General features: G+C 37.2%; 1 protein-coding gene across 9 annotated transcripts in view; it reads right to left on the bottom strand.

Annotated features, from left to right (window-relative positions):
• Positions 1-25,275, bottom strand: part of THOC2 (THO complex subunit 2) — a 45,904-nt gene that overhangs the window by 1,609 nt on the left and 19,020 nt on the right. Inside the window, exons 14-39 of one of the 9 annotated variants that reach the window (XM_065077952.1) lie at positions 24,883-25,013; positions 24,694-24,795; positions 23,422-23,506; positions 22,325-22,418; positions 21,787-21,867; positions 21,409-21,505; positions 19,468-19,585; positions 18,652-18,831; positions 17,897-18,061; positions 17,001-17,276; positions 16,411-16,552; positions 13,769-13,926; positions 13,033-13,161; positions 12,367-12,498; positions 12,099-12,283; positions 11,135-11,319; positions 10,761-10,866; positions 9,934-10,370; positions 9,003-9,061; positions 7,453-7,569; positions 3,864-4,001; positions 3,445-3,514; positions 3,214-3,371; positions 2,507-2,583; positions 2,362-2,409; positions 1,629-1,767 (exon numbers count right to left, since the gene is read on the bottom strand). In XM_065077952.1, coding sequence (XP_064934024.1) covers positions 2,382-2,409; positions 2,507-2,583; positions 3,214-3,371; positions 3,445-3,514; positions 3,864-4,001; positions 7,453-7,569; positions 9,003-9,061; positions 9,934-10,370; positions 10,761-10,866; positions 11,135-11,319; positions 12,099-12,283; positions 12,367-12,498; positions 13,033-13,161; positions 13,769-13,926; positions 16,411-16,552; positions 17,001-17,276; positions 17,897-18,061; positions 18,652-18,831; positions 19,468-19,585; positions 21,409-21,505; positions 21,787-21,867; positions 22,325-22,418; positions 23,422-23,506; positions 24,694-24,795; positions 24,883-25,013 — 3,450 coding nt within the window. In that variant the 3' untranslated portion in view covers positions 1,629-1,767; positions 2,362-2,381. Of the gene's footprint in view, positions 1-1,628; positions 1,768-2,361; positions 2,410-2,506; positions 2,584-3,213; positions 3,372-3,444; positions 3,515-3,862; positions 4,002-7,452; positions 7,570-8,182; positions 9,062-9,933; positions 10,371-10,760; positions 10,867-11,134; positions 11,320-12,098; positions 12,284-12,366; positions 12,499-13,032; positions 13,162-13,768; positions 13,927-16,410; positions 16,553-17,000; positions 17,277-17,896; positions 18,062-18,651; positions 18,832-19,467; positions 19,586-21,408; positions 21,506-21,786; positions 21,868-22,324; positions 22,419-23,421; positions 23,507-24,693; positions 24,796-24,882; positions 25,014-25,275 lie in introns of those variants that run through there. The other 8 variants (XM_065077955.1, XM_065077951.1, XM_065077954.1 and 5 more) reach the window with 8 other exon arrangements.

The following is a 25,275-nucleotide window of genomic DNA, read 5'->3' as shown; positions in this document are numbered from 1 at the left end:
GATCAGACAATAACAGCTATGAAGGATAGTCAAAAAAATTCTATTAAATCCTTTCCAAAGAATGCTCATAATTTCCAGTTTGGGAAGTGTTTACAGAAGGATCTTCTATTATTTCAAGCAGATCAAACAAATAGCACTCAGAAGCAATAACCAAACTCGCACCCTGTTTCCCCACCAACACTCTCCAAAGAGGCACAGTATGACCATGGGCTTTGTCACACAAAACCCCTCCACACGTTTGCCCTCGGCTTCAGTGCCTGAACGAGCAACGTCACCAGGTGAAACTCTTGAGATGCTGTTTCCAATAATCCCCCTTTGGCTTTCTGAGGCCACAATCCACGTACAGAGGCTTTTTTTAGAACATAGTTCTGGCTGATAGCAAGATTTCAGCATTCAAATTTTGGGGTTTTGTCTGATTTGTTGGACTCCCATCAAAACACTCCTCTGTACGTGTTATATAAGCCATTCTATAACCCTTAGGCTTCTTGAAAAAGAATTCCCAACAGCAAAGCATTTACACCTTTCAGGTTTGCTCTCTGTTGTTGTAGTCAGAAGCAAACCAGAGAATGTGGGACTATGTCATGGTGTCTCCTGACACCTGAAGCGGGCACAGCCAGCACAAGGAGCAATGCTCATCTGAGAGTCCACAGCCAACAGAACATAAGTTCTGCCATACATTATCACCGTAACTATTCTCAAACATGATACCTGTACAGTTGAATTTCACTAATGAGGCTGCAAGGGACCCTTGCTCCAACAGCAGGATTAGCAGGTTCCTGCGGACTGTGGGTTTGCAGTGCGCTCAGGATGCAGCTCTGCACCTCTCTGGGCAAACTGCTACAGGTTTTGACCACCCTCACGGGAAAAAGATCTTTTTCCTCTCCTGTATCTCTAAATGAAATTCACAGCAAATCGTGTTTGTGAAAGGTTGCATCACTTTCCAGACCAGCCAAGGCAGTCATGAAAACACGGCAAATTTTCAGCCTCATTGATCTTTCTTCAATACGAGACAAAGCTGCACTTGTGTACTTCAAAATGTTGTCTTTCCCCTCTCTGTAACAGAAAACTCTAGCCTGCCTTATATGTTGTTCAGTAGTCAGAACAATGTAACTCTATGAAAGCAAATAATCTCAAAGCACAAATAATGTGACTGAATAAAAAAAATTGTTTCTACTTCATTTCTGCTTGTGTTCACTTTGAGTGCTCACAGAGTCTACAAACTGTTAACAGAAACAATTCATCAACTCTAAAGAGAGAACAAACATGAAAATTATAAAACACTTGGACAATTTGTGAACAGAGAGAAAAGCCAAATTCCTTGATATTTGTGGAATACTATCAGTTATTTTCACGTTTACCCAACATATACATAAATTGTAATATGTAAAGCTGCACACTGCTTTATGTAGAAAGATTGGTAGCAGTGTGTGACTCAAATTGGGATGGTCAGGTGAACCAATTAAGCTCACTGGGGCACCTTCCTTCCCACATAACTGCAAATGAAACATTCCAAGACCCTTAGATGGCTAGATGCAAAGAGCAGAAAACACCCCATCGCCATTACCCTAAAACTATAGTTAAGTTTCCACATATTGACACAGGTCTGAAAAAAAATCAGAACACTGACAGCTTCAAACAACAATTTATTTTTCTAAAAGCTCCAGTCTGAATACGGGTTACTTAAAATACTCTGAAGTTTCTTTTCTTTCTGCAAATAGTCAATGTCTCCATGCGCAAAGTTTTCCTTTGGCTTCTTGCTCCTCAAATCTGATCAGATAAAAGATTAAATAGAGATAATGAACTGACTTACTACACTATACAGCTATTTGGTTTAAAAGCTACTGCTTTTTGCTAAAGATAAATAAGAACATATAAAACTTGAGTTTCCAATATATTAAGCAAGATATTCCTAATTAACAGGGAGATTATCAAGACGAATGACTATCAGATCACATGGATTCACCCCTGGTTTTGTATGGCAACCTTGCTTGGAAAAAGTGCCAAACATGGAACTACACCAAACACTGGTGAACCCCCCATGTTGGTTTTGGTTTGGAGTTTTTTATTTTGGCCAAAAAAAAATGTGAGCATCTATATACTTCTTAGCTGATGATGGGGAAAAGTGTTTTTTTCCCTTAGATAAAATTAAGAAAAACAAACCAAACCCAAAACGACAGAAATCCCCCGAAACCAACCAACCCACCCACTCCTGAAAATCTCCCCAGAACACACAAACAAAATCAAAACCCCATGCTGGGTAATTTCAGCCCTTTCACACTTTGGCTGTTTTGCCTGTACATCCTTTATCAGTCAAAAGGAGTCACAGGAGATACAAGTCAAACAGAGTCAAAAAATTTTTACCTTGCTTAGAACAATCTTCATTATCTGTGCTTGTCTGAAGATTTATGAGTAGATTCAGTGTTAAGGAAAAACATATTTTACTACATATTATGAAAAAAAGCTAATTTCCTGTATTTTTCTGAAATGCTGATGTTTAAAAGGATATTGTTTCTTTTCTTCTTTGCCTCCAGTGCTGTCTCGTTTTTCTTTCTTTTCTGCTTTTTCTTTATCATGTCTTGATTCCTTTAAAAATACACATGTGGGAAATAGTTTATTATAGTATACATTGTACAATCTGATTAGAAGGATTATACATATTTAAAGTTATAACTGGCCACAGCTAAAATTAGTAATCGGGCAGAATGACAGTAATCAGCTCCTGAGATTCCTTCTAACAGTTCCATGGATAACTGCTACCACTGAAAAGTTACAACAACTGGAAACTACTGTTTGGTGTTTTACAAATCTGACTACAACATACTTCCCTGTTCGCACAAATAAAAGCTGACACACACACACTTGAAAATCTAAATACAAGCAGACTAGTTTATATGTAAATTAACCCTGTTTTCAATGCATCTCCTCACCAAACCAGTCTGCAAATCTTGTAGATTCCTCAACATCTAAAGTATAAGTTCCGAATTTTTCTGGCTACTGCCAAAATGAACTGTTCCTCCAATTTATTCTGCCAGGAGTGACTGCTGAGCCACAAGATACCAGAATGTTCAGAAGCGTTTCCTTACATATTCAGAATCTCTTCTTAATTTAGGCAATAAAGCAGCAATAAAACTTAAGTAAAAAATCCAAACGATTGGTTTGTTCTGTCAACAACAACAAAAACTAAATCAGCTAAATAAGAATAGCTTATTTTACCTTTTTGCTACCAGAGGAGCTCTTCTCCATCTTCTCTGCTTTAATTGAATCACCTTTCTCTTTTCCTGAAGATTTTGATTTGTTCTTCTCCTTCTCCTTTTCATTTAAGCGAGGGGAATCAGAAGGACTTTCACTTTTGCTGTGTTTTGAAGAACCAGCTAAAAACACAACAGAAAGCTGTAACTCACAAGTCAAAGCCTAATACTCACTCACACAAAACAAAATACCTACTTGTCCCGTTTTCCTCCTTGCGTCGTTTAGTGGAATCCTGTGGTACCTCTCGGTCACTGTTTGAATGATCCTGGCACCAAATACAATTATGCAGATATTAGCAGATTAAACCAGACTCCTGAAGTAGCACCTGCTCATAATGTTATTTTTGAGAACTAATTTTTGAATACTTAAAATGTAATTGGACTATTACATCTTGTGTAAAGTTTCCTGAGATTGGTTTTGAAGGGAGGAAGTTTTGAATACATGACTGTAGCCCCACCTTCAAAAAAGTAACAGAACAAAAGAGAAACCACCCTGATATGGATTCGCTTCTGCTTGGATAGGCTGTACAACCGATTACGGCTGCATGACTTCAAACAGAAAGCTTCCCAAGTATATACCAACTTTCTAAACTAGTTCATAAAAATGTCACCAACCCTTTTACGATCTTTCCTGTCCTTTTCATCTTTCTTCTCTCTCTCTCTGGATCTTTCCCTTGACTTGTCCAAATCTTTCTTCTCCACTTCTCTCTCCTTACTCTTGGACAGTGTTGGAGTAGTGTGGTTAATGTAGTGCTGTTAAATTAAGGCAATATCACCAAACATTAATACGTATTCCTAAGATGTGTAAATAAAACTCTAACATTACAGATCTAGCTCAAAGAGCAAAATTAAACATTAATACCTCACTAGCAAACAAAAGTGATTAAGACACCTTCAAACCTGTCATCTATAATTTATTCTATAGCTTTGTTTTCTCAACACTGGAAATTCAAACACACTTCCTCTTAACTAAAACACTTATATTAAATACACACAACGTTGTTCACCAGTATTGTTTGATGCATCAAAACAAATCAGACAGCAGTTGCTATTGACACAGGATATGTGGATTCCCAGCCTGACTTAACGCTTCCAGTCTTGCCTGGAATAAATGAATAGAATCAGCTTTTAAACAGACTCTAGGCAATTTTTAATGAATAATCTTAATCCACAGAGTATTTAAGGCAATACTCTGAATAATGTGGGTTTTCATCTGAAGTAATACAGAATTTTACCTTAATCCTAAACTTCAAATGCTAAAAGAAGCCGGACATAGGAAAGAATTGGTTTTGCTCTGTAATGTGTTCAAGACTGCTGCTTCACTCTTGCTTCTAACCAGTTTGGATAAGCTCTGTAAATCATACTAGTTTTACAAAGCTGAACATTTTTAATATAAACTGGGATTGCAGTGGAGGAGAATAGAAAATAAGACAAAGTAATGTAAAATATAATACTTGACAAAGCTTAAATGCTATTTTATATATATATTTACTAGCGTATGTATATATATAAGGTAGCACATGTATCATATAAATACCAATGCATTACAGTAACTAATTCTGTCTTTTTAAATACTGTTATATACTTAGATCTTCTAAGAAATAATTTTCATAAAATACCAATACACACATTTTATATTAAATGCGCCTTTCTTTGGTATTTTATACACTTAGTTACAGCACCACAGAGATTTAAATCAGTATACTTTAATCTTTCTCCAGTTACACAAGCTATCAATTTTATTTAGGAAAAAAATAGTATATTTTAATGAAAATGTTGTATCTATTTCTTTCCAGAGAGACATCTTCCTGAAGAAGACACCAAAAGAAAGGTTAAGTGGAAAATCGGTTTAGAACAATCTAGAAATCACTTGAACCAAACCAAATACTGTTTCCAATAATTTTATTCTTTTAATTAAATTAATCCTGTCCTCCTCCAGTTCCAAAAATTGTTTAACTTACCAAAACCAGATGTTACTGGTCCTATGTTAAAAGTCACACTAACAACATTAGGTCTCTCTTGCTTTTATTACTTGAGTGGAATTTTATCCTCCTATGCCAAAGGCTGAACCTTCAATACTCCTTTTCACTAAATACTTTTCTTTCTGCTTTTTTCCCCCCCTCACTCCTCTTTTCTTGTTAGATTTCCTACATTGCCATTCCACAAGTACACTTATCCTTTTCTGCTGTCAGCTTTTAAGAGTGACTTGCAGTCCCACTCAGCTGTCTCCCAGAGATGCTTTCTATGTAAGAAAGCAACCTCACAGCCTTCTCTCCTGCTCTGTTTCCTAAGCTCACATGGCTGTTCATGATGGATTCCACTGCTCTTCTACCATCCCAACGTAGTTTTGGAAAACTGTGTCCCACCCCCCTCCCTTTACAAGAAAAGGCTCCATCAGCTTGGAGCTTGAAACCACATCAGCTCTGGAGCACTGCTGCACACTGTGCAACCTGCGCAAAAGCCAAAGCAAGAGTCACCACGCACCTAACTCAAGCCTGGCACCATATATTTTATAACCTGCAATGTAAACCAACATTTCAATGGCCTGGCCCCAGAAACTGGGCAAAGTCAGGAATCAATCCAGCCTGGAAGCATACAACAGCACTATGCTTCTACTAACTTTCAGTGGAAGCTGAACTCATAAATCTGACAGACTCCTGAATATCCCATTCTTGCCACAAACAAGTACATGGCAGTAAAGAAGAACATTTAACTTATCTTAAACCATGTACAGAAAACATTGTCAAGTGCCTTAAGTCTGTCAGAACGGCACAGAACAATGAAAATCAGTTCATTAAGTGAGAAAGAAGAGAAAACAGCATTTAGATGAGGAAGGAAAGGGCTGGACGCTTCCCATCCCCTGAGCCCTTAACAAACAATAAATCCATGAAGAGTCACACAACTGCAATACACTTCCAGCTCAGTCTATACCAGTGCATTGCAGTTCAATCTAAAAATAAACTTTTCAAATTCACTAGAAAAATAAAGCTGTTTGTTGATCATTTAATTACAAATAGCTCCACTGTCTGCTTGATTACCACCTCCATATGCTAATAAGCTAAATTTTAATTTTTTTTTTACTTAACTAATGAAAGCTTCCATGAAGTTTCAATTAACCATTTGAACTTCGACTAATATAGTAAGGGAGGGAAAAAATGAGATTCTATAGACTACCATACACCCGACTTGAGAGATGTGAGCTCAAGATAAAGATTTTTAATTTCGAAAAAATATAAATACACAAGGTATCACTAAAATTATTTCTATATCATTTTTTGAAAGCACATTGATTCAATCTATAGACACTGTAATTTCATTAATTGTAAGAATCAAAGGATGCTTCCTATATACACTCTCCCTATAAGAAGCGACAATGGGTACAACTTACTCTGAGGAGATTCCAGTTGGACACGAGAGGAAAATTTTGACAACGAGATCAATCAGCCATTGGAATGAATAATCTCCCCAGAAAAGTGATGGAATCCCCAGCGTTGGACACTGTTAAGGTTCAGCTGGACAGGGTGCTGGGCCAGCTTGTCTAGACCGGGCTTTTGCCAGACAAGCTTGGACCAAATGATCCTTGAGGTCCCTTCCAAGCTGGCACTCTGGTTCTATGAACTCTTGAGAACATCCTTTAGCGGACATTCTCCTAAGGGACTGAACCTGAAGTGCATCTACAGGACGGATGGTAATTCAGGAGGTTGTCTGTGATGTTCAGAAATATAGTACAACAGCACTAAACCATGAATACAACAATAGTAAGAGGAGAGAATGCTGATACTCCAGAGATATGTCTCATTCTTTGTTTTACATAAAACCTATTAAAACCAGTAGTTAAAATCCCCCTAACTATTAGAAGAACTGTTTTAACTATTCTATTACCTCTTTAGCCGAATCAATGGCTTAATCATAAGGACATTTCTAGAAATCTACAGGTTTCAGAGAGGACCAGAAATACTGACCCATAAAATCTCTGACAGAATGGTAAATTCAGGGGATTTTTTTTTACTGCTTCCACATAATTATCCCTCTCTCCTCTACAGAGGTTCTATACAGCAAAAGAAAAATTCTCTCTGTTACTACATCAGTTTTTATAGGAATGGAATTAGAATTTTCTGATGGGGTTTTCAAAAAGACCAAAAGTTAAGTTCTCTCTGCAACAAAATATGAAAGTAAACTTTGGCGGTTTCTAAAAGATTCAGACCTTTGCTGAAGAGTCCTTGAGTTCGTTGAGGCTGTCCTGTAGAAAATGAATGGAGATGACACGTAAGCTGGAATTGTTTTCAGAAACCAGAGGAACTTTGGGAAGCGTGGCCGTGCCCTTCAAACAAAAAACAGCTACTCCTTCTGGAATAAATCTTATGTTAATACTGTACAATGAATAAAGCTAGGAACTGAAATATATTTTAAAAACAAAGAAAAAGGGGGGAGGGGAAAAAAAGACAGTCGTATCTATTCTCTAGACCAAATTATTAAGTAAGCTACAAAATACGTTTATATCTAATTCTTCATAAAATGGTGAAAAACATTCTCCTGACAAGACAAAATATAAAGAAAAAATAGTCATGACTCTGAATACAGCTGAGCCAGGTTTAAAATGTATCTTCTCCACGTTCAGTTAAATGTGGTAGAAGTCGCTCTAGAATGACTTTACATTGCCATGCACAACAAAACAGGCAAGAACTGTCATTTTGAGTAGTTATCACTGTCACCTGCTTCCTCAAAACTAGCAACAGCTATGTGATTTCTCCAAAATTAGCCTAAATCTTTAAAGTAAAACTTACATAGAAAAATATGTACTCTGAAAAAAAACCAAAACCCAAAAACCACACACAGGAAAAAAAGAAAAGCTTGTTCTAAAGTTGGTAAGATGATGAAGTTTAAAGGCCCACATAATCCATCACAGTGCTCTTGATGAAGTATTAGTAACTTACAGTTTTAAACGTTCAACGTACTGCAAATTCAAAGATTCCATGAACATAGATGGTTTAGAAATAAAATAAATATGGAGCAAGGAATGGCTACCCTGAGTCTTCAAGTAGGCTACGCCCATGGTTTTGTGCTGCGCTTGAATGCTTGGGGTTTCTCTTTGCTGGGTAGGAGGCTCGGTTGCCACATCTGGTTTTATCGTAACGCAGGGCTCAACATGGTGGGAACCCATTGGACATAAACAAACCTCGAAGGGAAGGTACAACCGAAGCTGCATGCGCACTGAATATACACAACTACAGGAGAACTGATCACCAAGGAGACTTTAAAATGGAACTCCTTTCCAGACTCCTCCTTAGAAGGCACATATCGGTATGATGCTCATCAAGAAGCCTGATGAATTCAGAGGTATCGTACATCCCGTATCATCCAGGAATCTTCAGTGACAGATTCTTCGATAGCAGCGCAGAAAAATACGCTCCACTCTGCTGCAAAGACTCATTTGCTTGTAGCTACCATTGCACTCCAAAAAAACTGACCGCTTAAAACAATGAGGCACTTCTGTGTAAAAATTCTTGCCATTTCCAAACACTATTTACAAAATTTGTGCTAGGTCCTTGAAGCATTATTCTGGATAATGAAAAATATTTTTATAGAAAAAAAAAGACAGTCCGCCAATAAAGACAAGGAATGCATTTTCTAATGCAACATAAAACCTCCAGTGGCTCCAGTGTATACTTGGCACAAAACTTGAAGGAAGTCGAACATTGGCATCCCAAACTCGTGAGCCTAACATGGGTGCTGCCTTCCTCAGGCTATACTAACCTTTACTGTTGAGGAATGTGACGGAGAAGAATGTGTATCAACTTTGCGGCGTTTTTGTTCTGAGGAAAGAACAGAAAAGCAGCATTATTAAAACACGTTTAACAGAGGATATTCTAACAACATGCCTTTCTGAAATACCAAAATACTTTAAGCTAAACTTCAAGCTTTACCACTATGTAAATATTTTCTTAAGCTATCTAGGGTTACCAGCATGCCTTGACCCTCTTTATGAAAGTGTGCAGGAAAAGTATAATGTGAACAAACTGCTGTAAAATTATGCTCATTTCAAACCTCCATTTTATGTGAGTCTGTACCTGAATTTCAGATTGGCTATGAAGACCTTGGAGAGGTGAACCCAATGAAAAGCATTACAAGCCTCCTTTACTTGGTTTGCCTTAAGGCAGTGCAAGTATAAAACTTAACATCGGCTTCAGATGACACATAATTAGAATATCAACATTAAGGATCTGTTAACCCTTAACACAAGACGGAACTGATAAAGTTTCCTGTGTCTTTAAGGACAAAGGCCTAGGTCTTCCACATACCCTTGTTTTCTTTCAAAGGTTATGATGAAACTCTCAGAGTACGCTCCAGGTTTTTTTGCATTAAATTTTTGCAAAATTTGCAAGGCCAGTTACATAAATATATTTTAATAAAAAAACATTTAGACTTCTAGTAAAAATGACAGGTTATCAAAATGAGCACTCACTGAAGACACATGAAGTTCATGTATTCACACAGTTCACCTTTTGCAGATTTCCTGACTACCCACTTTAGGCACTAACTGTATTTAAAAGCTGATGCCAAAATGCCATCTAATATGTAGCAATTGCTTCTCACCATCTCTAACATTTTTTTGTAATTCAGTGATTTTTCCAGTGGCACATTCTATTATTCTAGACAAGAAAAGAAATAAAGTATGTAAACTTACCCCTTTCAGATTCTGATGTTTCTGATCTGGGAACAGGTGACTTCAAGGACCCAGCTACTGGCATCTTTTCTCCTCCTTTAGCATTTTCCTTGGATTTCATTTCCTTTGCTACATCTTTTTCTCTGGATGGCTCCTTTTCTCTCTCCTTTTCTACAGTTGACTTGGACTCAACGATGGTAACAATTGTCTTGGACTTCTCTTCTTTTGAAGCTTTTTCTTCTTTCTTGACTTTTTCCTTCTCTTTTTCAGATTTTGGTGTTTTCTCCTTGATCTCTCTTACTTTATCATCTTTGTTTGCCCGTTCTTCCTTTGGTTTATCTTTCCCATCCTTCCCAAGTGCCTTCATCTCTGGAGTGGCAGCTGGAGTCTTGTCTTTTTTTTCTTTATCTTTTTCCTTCCCACTTTTTTCTTTATCATCCTTCTCTTTAATAATTTTGCTGTACCAAAAATAAAAAGGCCAGTTAGCATGAATACAAACCCCGTTCTAGTTTTATCACAAAAGTTTTACTTCAGATGGCTTGACAGAACATCCTGAAGCAGCCAGGGCCAGATTTCAGGTGTGCTGTCTCTCTGTCAGAGCAGCAAAAAGCAAACATTCTCATTTGTTTTACCTTTATCCAGCTAAAATGGAAGGCATTTAACAACAGATTCAGATCAGTACCACTGTATATTTTGGAAGAAATAATCTCACTTATTTAACTTTGAAGAAATGGAAACTATTTCTATGGCTATAAATGAATATAAAAAAGAAAACCCAGGTCCATTTCAAGTGTATTCTATGGTTTGGAAGGAAGAAAACAGAGAATGCTAAGAGTGCTTTTCCTTACCTATTAGAAGCACTGTTTCCATTGCTTGTTGTCACCTTTGGTGCAGCGTTGACAGTTTTATTAGTAACTTTCACCACACCTTGAGACTTCTCCTTTAGTTTATCTGCTTTAAAAAGGAGAACATCTTTATTTCAACAAGTTAATATACATCCTATCAGTTAAAATAATACAAATACCGAAGCACACGCACGTAAGATCATGTGTAGCTAACAGGTAACTAAATGCAGAACACCCTCTCCCAAAAACCAACTAAAGAACACACACTGACTCTATTCTGCACCAAAGTTTAACAAACTGAATTTTGATAGAATAGCCTGTAGTGTCCAAAGAATTCTACTTAAAAATAAATAAAGAATAATCATAGGTTTGTTTACCAGTCTCCTCAGTATTGCCTTCGTCCAGTTTAACTGTATTTATTGTGAGAGATGTAGGCATCCCAGCACCACCTGGCCCATTTTGCACTGTTGCAGCTACAGCATTCCTGGCAGGTGGGTCTTTGTGGTGGAATTCATTTTCAGGTATCATGAAAGGCTTCCTACTTTTCAACTGCCCAGAATAGCTGCAAGTCGCACAGATTGTTAAATATGCACAAACATAAAGCAAAACATGGGTTGAATTTTAAATGAGGACATAATCTAACAGTTCATATGTTATTTGTTTCACAGTTTTTCCCAACTGATATGCAGTTTCTTCCCCTCTACCGATGAGCTCAAAAAGAAAAAAACTAAAGACACAACAAAACCAAACAACACAGGAAAAAAATAAATCAAAACACACACAAACACCAAGAAAACAAACGAACCAACCCACTAGACACAGAAGCAGCCCTACTTCCACTCCTCAGCGCACACACACCTGCCGGACACACAGAACAAACAGCCTACTGACAAAACTTCAAACTATTAGGGCAACTACCCCTCAAGCACACACGGACGAGTCTGCATGCATCACAGAAAGATGTCAAACATAACTAAGCATTTTAGTTTAGCATTTCAGAATCATACAAACTTCCAAAATCTAAGCGGTCTTCATCAACAGCCCTTGGCTTTCTTCATTTAACTCTCCCTCCTATCTACTTGCTGCTCTATTATTCCTCTAAAATTAAGCTATGCTCTTGTGAGTGGAAATCTTTACTAGTTAAAATGTCTTGTAAAGGAAATTAGTGATCATCCAGCACAAAATGAAAGTTTTCATTCACACTGCCAGCCCTGAGATGCAGGATAGCAAAATCTTCTGTGATAAGGTAAAAATCAAACGTTAGGACTGTAACAGTTCCGAGTCCTTAGAAGCTTTTCACGATCCACTTTTAACCACTTTCTTAAAGTAAGGTGTTGTTACCCCATAGCCAACGCATATAGATCAGGTCTCTTCTCTTTCTCTTCCTGACATATCTTGTGAACTCTTCTTTCCAAGGCTTGGCCCAGGTTCAGCACTTTGGGATACCACGGAAGGATTTTGGTCAGCACAATCAGGATATTTCTGATATGTGTATATTCACCTGTTTCAAGGCAGTGCACAGAAGCCTAGAACACAAATTGACTCTAATGAAGTTGGGTTTTTTTGTTAGAGCTTTCAAAACCTTAAGTTTTCCAGCTTCTTTATTTACCTTAGTTAGTTTATAGTGCCATTTGTGTACCACGTGTCTAAAATTCTCATAATCCAATTGATCAGCTTTATTTCCACCATCAAATCCAGTTGCCCGCAATATAGTAAGGAAGCCTGGATAATTGCCACATTCCTAAATGCACATAAAGGAAAAAAAAGTATTTTCTGAGAAGCATAAAACCAGTAATTCTGCAATATTTAATAAAAATGAAGCACGTTCTCACTGATTCTGCTCAAGACTAAGACATGATCACACTTAACTAGACTTGCACACACACTTTTTTTAAAAGCTTATTTATGTTGCAATCTTAGCTGTGGGTGAGAGAAAAGATTATTTGCAATTTAACTATTATAACTTCTGCAAGGAGTATTATTAGAGTTTCTATACGCTTCCTAAATGATCCTCAAGACAAGTTCTGAGAAAATCAGAAATGTAAGGGGTTTTCTTTAGCCACTATATATTTTGACACTATACAAAATTACTTCTATTAAAAACAACATGAATTAATAAAACTCAATTCTAAGATTATGCCACCAAAAAAATTCAACCACAGAGTGTTTTTAAATCGAACTAACAGTTTCATTAAATCCATTTTTATTTGGTTGAATTACAAAAGTGGCCACTGCATATTCTCATGAGCAAACTCATTTTAATAACTTCACGTACCTTTTCATATATGACTCTGTCACTGTGCCATCTGGTCACAGTCTCCAGCATACAGCATAAAAACCTGCCATATCTACTGGCTTCGTTTTCAGTGCAACTTGCAACTGTATATATAATATCAGAGAAAACCTGTGAATAGCAGTAATAAAAAGTTAGTGAATTTATGGAATTAGAAAAGCAACAAGAATTTCAAATTTCTTTCATCTAAACCACCACTACACTGGATTCTACATATAAAGGAGATCTCTTATACTCTGTTTTCAAGACTCTATTACCCAGCTGTTGGTCCTTCACACTTGGCCCAGAATCTAAGCACTGCACATAGCTGCTGCTGACACAGTTTTCCATAAAGCTTGTTTTGTTTTCAAGTTAACAGCTTATTTGAGCAGATAGACATAAACACCTAGCCAAGCTGGGTTCTCCTCCTGGCTGTAGAAATGCAGACAACTGGAAGGTTGCAAAGCCTGAATGCAACTCTTGTGACTGCTAATGACTTTGCTCTGAAACTCTGGTCTCATGGATAAATCAAAACCAAAAGTTCCCGAAAATAATCCCCTGAACCTCTAGGAAAACTTGGTTTGTAGAATCTAGAGTAGAAAAGGGAACTTTTGGTTTTCACAGATCCTAGAATTAAACATCGGTCATAATTTTCTTTAACACTTTTGGGAGCCAGGAAGAATACTAGTCTTTCATGCTAATAGTAATTAACTACACACACGGAGTGCCAGCTACTTACTCTGTCATAGCAGAGAAGTGTGGAGAAGTTGGGCGTTTTCTGCTGATGCACCAGTTCCACAAAGTGAGCACAATAAACTGCATCGATTGCCGAAAAAATGCACCGAGGAAATATACATAACTGCAAAAATTTTGTGATAGTCTCGTTTTTGGTAGACTCTTCAAATACAAAGAAGTTGAGAGAAAAAGAAAGAAGGAAGAAAGGCAGTTAATGGGTTAATACTCAACTACTCACTTCCCAATTATTTCAGTATTGCAAATGCATATTGTCGAGTTTGTACATTAGGTTGCTTGTATTCCAGACATGTCTTTGGCACTGCTCAGAAGAAGACAAAATGAGCTTAACAGTCCAAACATGGGGGGACGGTAGAGGGTGGCTGTAGCAAGTGTTTTATTTCTTACTGTGGGAATTCTTCTATTACACAATGCGGAAGGGGAGGAGGAAGGTCAGAAAAAAAGACTTTGCTGAACTTCTCCACCCGCTCAAATTCTGCACATTAGCGAAAGGAATACCATCTGCTATTTATCTACAACACTTGTTTCTCGTTTCTAGATGGGGTCAAGTTTCAGCTCTGTTTCCTTAGAAATAGAAGAACAAGCTGTCTATGTAGAATCCCTTAACAATCATTTTTCCAATCAACCAACCAACCAACCAGAGGAACAGTTTTCAGCACACCACTGTCCCAATACACACACATTTTACGCAAGTTTCATTCTAACACTGAGTTAAAGACTGCACTGAATGCTCAACAGTTACCCCTTCCATTTGGCCAACCACTGGCTGATTAACACAACAGCCAAACACACACCCAAAACTGATCCTGCAGCAGCTCGTGCCCAGTTAACAATGAGCACAAAAACAAGCTTGGAGTGACGTAAAGCACACAAAAGGAAGGCAGGAAGAATATAAACACATGGATTAAAGCACAGAACTCAAGACTCTGAATGGGTGCCTTCCGAGGGAAGCCAGACATCATCCTCATGATGGCAACTGGTGGTTTTGCACTGGGATGCCTGCACAGGCTGCAGAGCACAAGTCACAAGACCCAGGATTTGCTCACTTTGATTCTGTGATGCTCATGGAACAAAGACTGTTCCAGAAAGGACTGTCAGCTTTTACTTAACTAAAAAGCTCATGTTGACTTTATTTCATTTTAGTATCTACCCCTCAAAGGTTATAACAAGCCTTTGACACTTAAAAAAACGAAACAAAACCACCAAGAGAATCACAGCTCATAGAACAATCAAGTGTATAAGTTTTACTTCAAAAATGCAAAAGTAAAGCAAGTAAACAGCCAGTCAGAATAGCCAGTTTCCAATTGTTACAACTACCAGTCTACTTATTTTGCCAAAAATTAACCTACTCTTAATGATGTAACACTATTAAAAGTACCAACACAAGCAGCCCATCTTACAAAACAAAACTAAATACTAAATCTTTTTTAAAATAACAATTAAAAAATACTACTACAGTCAATGTGCTGTTCAATTTCCTTATTTACCATCTATAGATAATTTCTTCCAGTGGGGACACTGCTGAAAAGGTTTCTCTCTGGATGCAATGCTGGGAAACTTCTGGCAGCTGAATTGTGAGCACTCACGAGCCAACAATAAGCTATGCCCCGTGCCCCACAAACGCCTGTGTTGTTAGGAGTACATGTTTATATGCAGATCGTACCTACACAAATTTCTACATGCTTTCAAGTACTTCCTTAAGCAAAATTATCAGTCAGCTCTAGACAAAGCTTCAGTCACGCAGTACTTTTTCAATCAGTAATTCCATCTAGCTAATTAGCTGTCCATATCAGTACATTTAATATTTATAGGGAATAACCTTTTTCAATTTAACTATCAATGTTTCTTTGTTAAATCAGTTGGGTGCATCTTATGTGAGTCGGACAATAACACACTTTTCCACTGGATTATGCTAGGCTTCTTGAGACAGGCAAACAACTACTACCAGTTACAAACCGAAAGTTCTTCCAGACAAGAAAACTGACCAGAGAAAAACATGTCAGATTAACCATAATAGTAGAGCTCACAATCAATATGCAACATAACAGAGGCTTTGTCAGAGAAAAATGTTCTGCCTCCTGCATGTCTGCCATATGAAACATTCACATGCTGTTTCATTTCGTGGTGCTCCTCGGCTGGCGCAATACTTACCTTGTCACTGGAACAGGGTTTATGTTACCGCCCAAATGGCAGTGTACTGCTCCTAACTGTGGCCCTCAGACAAAGTACATTAACTCAAACCACTCACTGAGAGTTACATGCCTATTTCTTGCAATGTAGCAATTAACCTAACTTAGCAGCGCTCTAACTGCAGTAAATAAGTGCAAGCCATCTTGCAATTACAACTTCCCACTGAACTGGTCAATGTCTTACTTATTTTCTAAATTAGTGCAACATTAAAAGGTCTCAGCATCGCAAGAAACAACACAAAACATCTCCCTAAAAACCAACCACTCAGCATTTGCAGCATACACATTTGAATTCAAAGTTTACCTTGCTAACAGACCTCAACATATAAAGAGATCAAATTTTAAAATCCACATTAAGAGTATTAGTGCAAGTTGAACTTTAAGTTCTGGGGACAGTGATGACAACAACATCCAGAGTGTTTCCCCTCTACACACTTACTCGCCAGAAGCCAGTTATCCTTCTCCAGTTTCAGTCTCTGTAGAACCCGCTGCACATGCTCCAATTGCTTCTTCTCCTCTTCCAGAAGCTTGTCCTGAAGAGCTGTGCAACGTTCTTTTTCCTTTTTCTTTTTATTTGGAGGCTATAAAATGTCAGTGCAATTCACTTAGCATTATACTAACACTTGCTATAAATAGAGCAATTAAATTCCTGACAATGCTAAAGAATATTTTAAAAGCTTTCTATTTCAATAAATAATGTTCTGCTCTAGTAATCAACTGATTTTATGAACATCAGCTGATTAAAGTTAAAACAAAAGTGAACAGCTAAACCACAGATGTGAGTGTCAAAAGGTTGCTGTCAGAGACACAGATTTTCCACTAATTTTCACTTAGTAAAGACACTGGTACTTTTCATGCAGGAATTATAAGGAAGAGTCAATCCAAATTATGTGCATGTGACAAATCGGAACGGATGAATCACGTGACATAAAACCTTCCAGAACAATCTTAATACAAGATTTATATTAAAAAAAGAAGTCTTTCAAGGTTAGAAAGTTTAAACTGGACCATAAAGTTATACAAACATACCATTTCCTGATTGTCATCTATGGCTTTCATCTGGACTTTAAGTTTATTGACTTCTCTGTCGTAGCTACTATGTGGGACGGCAAGGTCATACATTGTCAAAGACCAGAATGTGGCATAAAACTGAGGACTGATGTCATCCCAAACCTTGGGAAGGTGCAGAGAAATCACAGCATCATGAACAGGAGCCATCACTAGCTCACATGATGTAATGTACTTGTGTACTTTGTGCTGCTGTTTATTTCCCTTCTCAGCTTTTTTCAGTTCATCATACTTAGACTGCGGATAAAAAAAAAAGGGAAAAAAAAATGTAATCTTTGTACACAAACAATATAATTTAACTCTTACAATAATTTAACTGTTCTCAAAAAACTTTCTATATAACAAACATTTACACAGGTAAAATGCCATTGATATACATAAAGCATTGAAGAACATCGTACAGAACTTTTAGTATTCATCCATATTGGATTGATTTATCTTTCTTCACTGATCCTTCTACTTGTTGTTATAGTAACATTATACTACACCAAGTAAAAATTGCTCTCAACATTTAAAACTTTAGATGCAGGGACCCTTCTTAAGGTACCACATTGTTTGGCAGCTGCAACATTTGGGGGAACAGAGAGGGAGAGAATTCCTACTGATCACCCAAATCATCAGAACAGACAACTTCATTAGCTATAACTTCTGTCAGCTGTGTGAAAACTGACACATGGGCCACATTTTCTATTAATATAAAGGATAACTGGCCCACAGCTTCTCTTTCTACCTCAACTCATAAAGCTTCTGCAAGCTCTATTTTGCAAACTTAAAACTTTAGCCGGAACCTAACACATCTATTGATAACATGTAACACAGCAGCACTAACAGCAGGCAAACAGACGAGTTCTACTTACTGAGATGTGGTGTGCGTACATGGGTCTGGAGAGGAAAAACGCAGCATCGTGAGGCGTGTGAAACTCGTTGCAGAGAACATCAATAGAAGGCACTCGCTTAATGTAATCCTCTGTGCTCAGATTGGATGCTAAAAACCCACCAAATTGTACCAGGGTGTCATGGCACTGCATGTGAAAGACACAAACAGTTAGCATTATTTTGTTCAACAGTTAAGTCAGGGAGAGTTTAAAAGCTTGCTTTTAATTTTTTTTTTTCCTTTTTTAAAAAGAGTTAACAGTGCATAGTACAGCAAGAATTATCTCATACAGGAAGAGATGCTAAACTCTCTGTGTAACACACTTCTGTCACTCAGTGCTGCCTCGATTCTAACTGCAGCACCTTAAAGACCGACCAACCAACCAACCCTAACAAACTGCAAAAGAGAGGAGAACTATAAGAGCATTCTGTTCTACCAGAGTAAAATTAAGCTAGTTCCTATTACCTACAGCAGCAAAAGGATTCAGGCTGCTTCTTTAAAAAATAATAAAGTTCTCCTAACAAAGTAAGATCATAAAAACAAAATAGTGAACTTAAGAACTTTTTTCATAAAGGATGTTCTAATCTTTCACTCAGAAGTCACTTCTCAATATAATGTATATTTAATACACCCATGTATTTTAACAATGAGATCACTGCAACTTATTATATTGTGCTGATACTGTAAAATTTACCAAAGAAAAGGGGGGTTCTTATAAACACAAGTGTTTCTACTTGCCTGATCGTACAGTTTTCCCACCAGCTTCAGATGTTTTTCCCCTCCCTCTTGAAAGATTACACCATTTCTCTGCTGAGCCATGAGCAGACACAGTGGAAGGGCAAGATCATGGTCCAATAATGCATCCTTCAGTCTCTGAGAAGATTTTTTTGTATTCCTGATTTGGCCAAAGTATCCACCCTGTGTAGGACAGAAAAAGATGCCCAAGTTTGGAAACGGTGCATCACAAAGTATTAGAGAAGCCATGTGTGCTTCTGACTGCAGAAATACCAATGAACTAACATCGGTACAGTTTGCCATCTGTCAATAAACTCTCTCCTTGGATCCTGTACTGCAACGTATGTATCTAAGAAACAGAAATTAATTAGTCTTGCATGTTATTAATTAGTCTTTTACACAGTAAACAAAAAGTGACATTTCAGCTCAGGCATGGCATTGCCTTCCAGACCGCGGTCTGCTGCGATCTGCTCCAAGTCACTTCTCGGTTCAACACAGGAATTTCAGATTTTAGTTCTGATAACAGCTACCCAATGCCCCAGGGAGCTGACTCCAGGTCAGACTTGACCATGACTCTGATGCCGAGGCTGCAGCAGTTTTAACTGTTGGAAAGGTTTAAGACGTTCCTCGGCTCAGCAGGGAGCTGCTCCCGCAGAGCAGGACGGAAGAGCAGAGCTGCGCAACATCCCAGCGCACCAGCTGCTGCAACTCACAGCTCTAACACCCTTCTGAGCTATGTTGCCAGAGCTGATCAAAGTGTCTTTAGAACCACCACGCACAAGCAACAGATCTTATTAATTACATTTAACACAAACACACCTCAGCTTTCAGTTGTTCTCCACCAGTCATGGCTTCCAACTGTTCCATTGTCATTTCTTCTGTAATTTCTATCCCAGCCATTTTCTGTACTACCTCTTTTAAAATGAGCAAGTCAAAGCTGCACAGAAAACAGAAAAGTGGAGTGAAACAAGAAAATTTGTTTAAGAAATGGCAGCTATCACATTCAATATACTGTACAAAACAATACTATGATGCACATTAAAAGAAACAACATTTTAATCCTTTTTCGAAGAAGAAACCAGTGTGCTGAGCATACAAGGATTTCTTTATTGCGAATAGAAAGTTAGTACTTAAAAGTAACGCAGGCATTCACAGCTGGATTCCAGAACCCCTTCAGAATGATTTCATTGCTTCTGAAAGTAACAGTGAGTGTGGTGCTATTCAGTATCAACAAATTAATCAAAATTTATTGCTTCCTTTTGTTGTTTTACATGCTTCGTACTGTTGGAAAGGCTTAAGACCTATTCATGTTATTTCATGAACATGGAATATTTTAAATGTTATTTAAAATTTTCTAATAATAGTGCACAGCCTAAGAAATTTACTGGAAAAATTAGCCTGGAGTGCTTATCCAGAGCATGGAAAAGATTTTTTTACTTAAAACACAGAATATACAAACCACTCCAATAATCATCCCATCTCAAGCCCAGGCTTTACCTCCTGCTCTACATTCTACAAGGGCAATGACTTTTCCTCAGCAGTGGTAAATTGTAACTTGAATGATCAAATCAGCAATATTTTCCAGTAACTTCTGAAATGTGTGTGTCCTACTTATAAAAAGTGTTGACCTATGTCCTCCAATACAAAGTTTTTTATATTGCAACAATTTATATTGTTTATATTTTGTTTCCTTTTCCAAACTTAAGTATGTCTTCTGCCTAGTAACTATGTGATACAAGCATATACTCCTGTTCAAATGTCTGAATGCTCCAGTCCCATGGAACTGGTCATAGTGGTAAATTCATTTTATTTCTATGACCCCAAATACTCAACTGAATATTAAAAACAATTTGATTTTTTTTTTTTTTCAAAATACTTAAAGTTTTAATACTTAATTCTGGGGAAAGACAAGAAACATTACTTACCCTTCCTCTGTAGCTCAATGTGATTGTACCACCATCAGAATACAAAGCAAATTGGGGACAGGGGAGCACATGAGACTGAGTGTCTACATTGCAAGGAAGGGAAAAAACTAGGTTTCTCAACATAAATACCCTAAAATAACACGCTGTGTTATCTCCACTGGTAAGCTGTCTTTCAGTAAGCATATGGGGATTAATAATAGAAAAAAGTTGATACCTATGTGATAAAAATAACACATTAAATAAATGAAACAATTATACTAAGTGATGATGATGGAAGGACAAAAGGAAAAGGAATATCCAAATTGCAAACCTTGTTTAAAAATATTCTTGAGTCATTATTAACACTGACACATCAAGAAGCAATCCATCTGCCATTAAATAAATTGGATGGAATGTTTAACATAATATTAAAATGTTAATAACTATCCCTGCAAAGAAGACATTATGAGAAAACAAAAACTCAAACTGGAACAGTCACACCCTTGTATATCACATACTTATTTTTTAAATAACATAGAATAACTTCTATGACAATATTACAGACTGGCATGGTTTTTTCCCTGTCAGGCTCGTTATTAAGTGTATTAAAGTAAGTTACAGATGAAAACTCAGTACTTCAAAAATAATATGTCACAGCTAAACAATCAGAGGAAAAATCATGTACTAAAGAGGACACTATTCTTCCTTCTACTTGAATTTCTCAACCTTCCTCGTATTATGAATGGAGTTTTACTGCTACTAGAGAAACAACTACATCAAGCACCCATGTATCAGCAAGCACTCAAAAATACATTCTAAAAATAGAGTTTATAAAGATCAGCTATGCGAGACTTGCCTTTTCCCAGCTTTCAGTTGGTTGGCTACATATTGAAGCAGACCAGCAAGCTCAATCGGGTATTTTCGGAAAACTGCACCACAAAAGCTAGCCAGACCTAAAGCAAGGAGAAACAGCTGTGACTGCACCTCATGAGATACTCATCATTGAATAAGCATTAACAGCATACACGTGGAATGTTAGTAACACAGGTATTTTTGTAACACAAAGAAAATACATCTCGCTATTGATTTAAGTTGCCAGCTCTCTGCTTAGTTTAAAACAAATAGCTGGCAGATCCAAGGGAAATATCCATCATACTCATCAATAGTATGGTAGATCATAGGGAAGCTGAACTATTTGAAACCTTAATGTAATAAATAAAACAAGAACACCAACTCTGCAGCCAGCTCGAGATGGTAGTGTCATCATGCTTCATTCTCTCCTTCTCAGGGTTTGCCAGAGCTTCAATGATACAGTCTTTAGTATCCGTTAAAGAGAATATTTTTCCTCAATTTGTAAAAACAAAAGTTATACAGTCCTGTTTTTCCAGTTCCACAATTCGTAATATACAAACACGATATGCAAGTAGGGCAAGAATGATATAGGGATCCACTAACATAGTTATGGTATAACAAAAGAAAATCATGAAAGAAATGGTAGCTTTAAAAGCAGTATCTACAGAATGACTATGCCTTCAAGAACAAAGTAGTAAAAAAGCCTTTAAAACAAAGTCTGACAGAATGAAAGAACAGAGAGGGTTCTGTCAGCCACTAAGATTGCAAAGGTATTTGCAAACTTCACTAAAATCTCCAGTAAAAAGTAGCAAAAATAGAAAACAATAAAATATAATATTTACTCACAGACAACAGATTTAATCTGTCTACAACTGCAACTTTATCAGAATGTTGATGTATTGATTTACGTAAAAGGATACATGCCAAGACGTCATAGTTCAGAGAAGTGAGGTATTTCAGTGAATCAACAACTGGAGTTATTAGGTTATCATATTTTTGTATTTGTGATAAAATCTGAAAGTTATAAAAGACAGAGCTGAACAGGAACAGTATTCCTTGTCTTTCACATAATAAATCAAAACCTTTTAACAATGCTTGTCTACAAAACATACACAAAACATCCTTTGCAATTATTTTTTCAGAAGATCCTAAACCAATTCCAAAGTAACCGGCAATGTCATTATTCTATCTAGCACTTTAGAGATCAGTGAAACATGTCTCTAACATGTAAGAACAATTCTGTATAACTGTTTTCCTTTTCAGTGCTCAGAAAATAGAATCGCAAAAGCATTTCACTCATTTTTTTCTAAGATTTCTTGAGAATCCTAACCCTTGGCAGTAAGATTTTCTGTTGCTTCTCATAATAATAAGACTATTTTAAAAAATGAACCTAGGTCATGAAAGAATACAAGTAAACTGTACTCATAAAATTTCAGAATGTTCTCACTGATGCATGACGTGCATGCTTTGTGTGCACGTGTATTGCAGCGTTAACTTCAAGTAAAATCTAAAGTCACATTTGTGAATCAGGTGGAGGTCCATCAATATACTTTTACACCTCTCAAGCATTCTGCAGCACCAAGTAGTCTTAGAAATCCTCTCCAACCTCCGAGGTGTATTTCAGACTTCAAAGCTTTAGGTTTTCTGCTAAATGAACCTGCTGTATCTTTACTATACACATATATGACCGCCGGGAGCAAGCCAACTTGAAATCACATTCCGCATACCCTCATCAGCGTGTCCCTGTGCCTCTGAGATCCAGCTCAGCTCTCTCAAGTTACTTTACTCCTATAAATAAGCGGATGTAATTTTCTGTGCAGTTATGGTTATTCAGTAGCTACTCATATTCAGTATCTCAGACCTGTGCACTACTAGCAAATTACCGCATTCTAAAACTTGCGTCAAGAGTAAAAAAATAATTAAATTATAGCTGCCCTGTCACTAAGACAGCAGGTCCCTTCCTACACTTCAATATCTGTTAAGATAAAATAGTATGTAAATACATGTAACTACATACATAGTCAAATAAAATAGTAGGATTGCTGTGGCTGAGCTTCCCAATTTGTCTTCCAGAGGGTTTCACATTCTCCTTAGTTAAACGCCTGTAAAATAGAACATAATTTATTGCAATACATAATCTAAAAGAATACTAAAACAAGCTAATTCCAGTGAAGAAACACCTTTATTAGTCACAGAGTTTAAACTGTCACTAGCAAATGTGTTTTTAAGAAATCTAAGCATAGAAACGTCACTCCTCTGGGAATGTGAAATTTATGATCCTATAAGGTGCAGTACATACAAACCAGTTGTCCTTGTACTACTATAGACTGTATTCGTTTCAACTCTGAGTACTTCGCATGTGATGCTGTTAATGTCTCCTGCAAATCTGACTTAGCCACAGATCAGTCACTTTGCATTTGTTACATTCTGTCCATTGACACACAATATGAATTTCATTGTTACACTTCCACGGCATCCCCTACTGAAGATACCAGCTTAACATCAAACCTGAAGTTGATACACAAAAGTGAATTGTACGCCTCACAATCTCAACAAGGGACAGCACTGTGGCTCATCCGCGCAGCTGAAATCCACTGCACCAGAAAAGGGAGGTAAAGCTTTACCATCTCTGCTGGCTACGCAGCAAGTCAGAAGAGAATCAAAAACATTGTTTTTAGCTTTCACAGCTGCAAGTCCAAAGTCTTTCACCCAGTAATAATTATTCTGTCTTCCCTCTGTAGAAAGGTTCTAATTATCCACGTTATAAAACCATGGCATTTGCTTTTGGCAAACAGAGAACTGAAGTCCCTGACAATGATGCCAGAGATGTTAAACGCGAGGTCAATCTAAAGTTGTTGTGTGCCCGCTTGAAAATGAGAATGAATCATTCCATTCAGTTGAAATTACTGCCTTAAATTCAGACCTGCAGAAACCTTAACAAGATTTTTAAGACTCTTTCGATTAGAGAGTCTCCGTACCTAGAGAAAATATGTTACACTCTGACATTTCCAGAAGCAAAGCAATTTTTCAAACAACAGTATACCCAGGGAAAAGGTTTTCAATAATTTAAGGGGTCATTTTTCACAGATTAAATACCCTGTTAGTGACAAACTCAACTGTATCCTTATTTCACTGTTCTTAATCACAGTACATTAAATACTTTATGAACAAGGATTATCAGTGAAATTACTGACTCATTAGAAAGGGAACGTATTTGTCAAGTTTTTTTCTTCAGTTGGTGACATGCAATATCACAGCTGATCCTTATTTATGGCATTAGACAACTTACTTCATGATATATTTGGCTCGGTCTATGGTTTGAGCTTTAACTTTCACTAGAAGAGGGTGACTATTGTATGTTTCGTTCTTCCATTGCCCATAAAGACGGTACCTTGAAAGATCATAAAGAAAAAACATTTTTAATGCTGACAATTCAAGAGACCACTTCCAAAGAACGGAAACAAATTATTCTACTCACCGGTACTGGTATGGAAAAGTTTTGAACATTCCCCATAATTCCTCAGACATGCATGCATTGCAGTCCATCAGAGAAAGAGATGGAAGTAAGACTTGATCGGTAATACTCAACAAACAGCTAAACAGTATCTCCTGAGACAAAGAGAAAAGACTTGAGGTAACCATCGAGTATGTCAGAAGCAACGCTACACATCCTATGCAGATACGCACAAATTGCACATCTTTGTAGACTGATAAAATACAAGTTTGCCACAAGATTAAGACTTCCTCAACAAAAACGGGATTAAAACTATCTCCCATCATAAATCTTCTATTACGCAATTTATGGACCACGTATACTGTCAACATTTTGTTTGCCTACTTAAGATATTTGAGCAAAGCTGCTGAAGTTCTC

Source organism: Columba livia, chromosome 12 (assembly GCF_036013475.1).
Source record: "Columba livia isolate bColLiv1 breed racing homer chromosome 12, bColLiv1.pat.W.v2, whole genome shotgun sequence".
Classification (NCBI taxonomy): Eukaryota; Metazoa; Chordata; class Aves; order Columbiformes; family Columbidae; genus Columba; species Columba livia.
The sequence above is the reverse complement of the archived record's forward strand: the minus strand, read 5'-3'. Positions and strand labels throughout refer to the sequence as shown.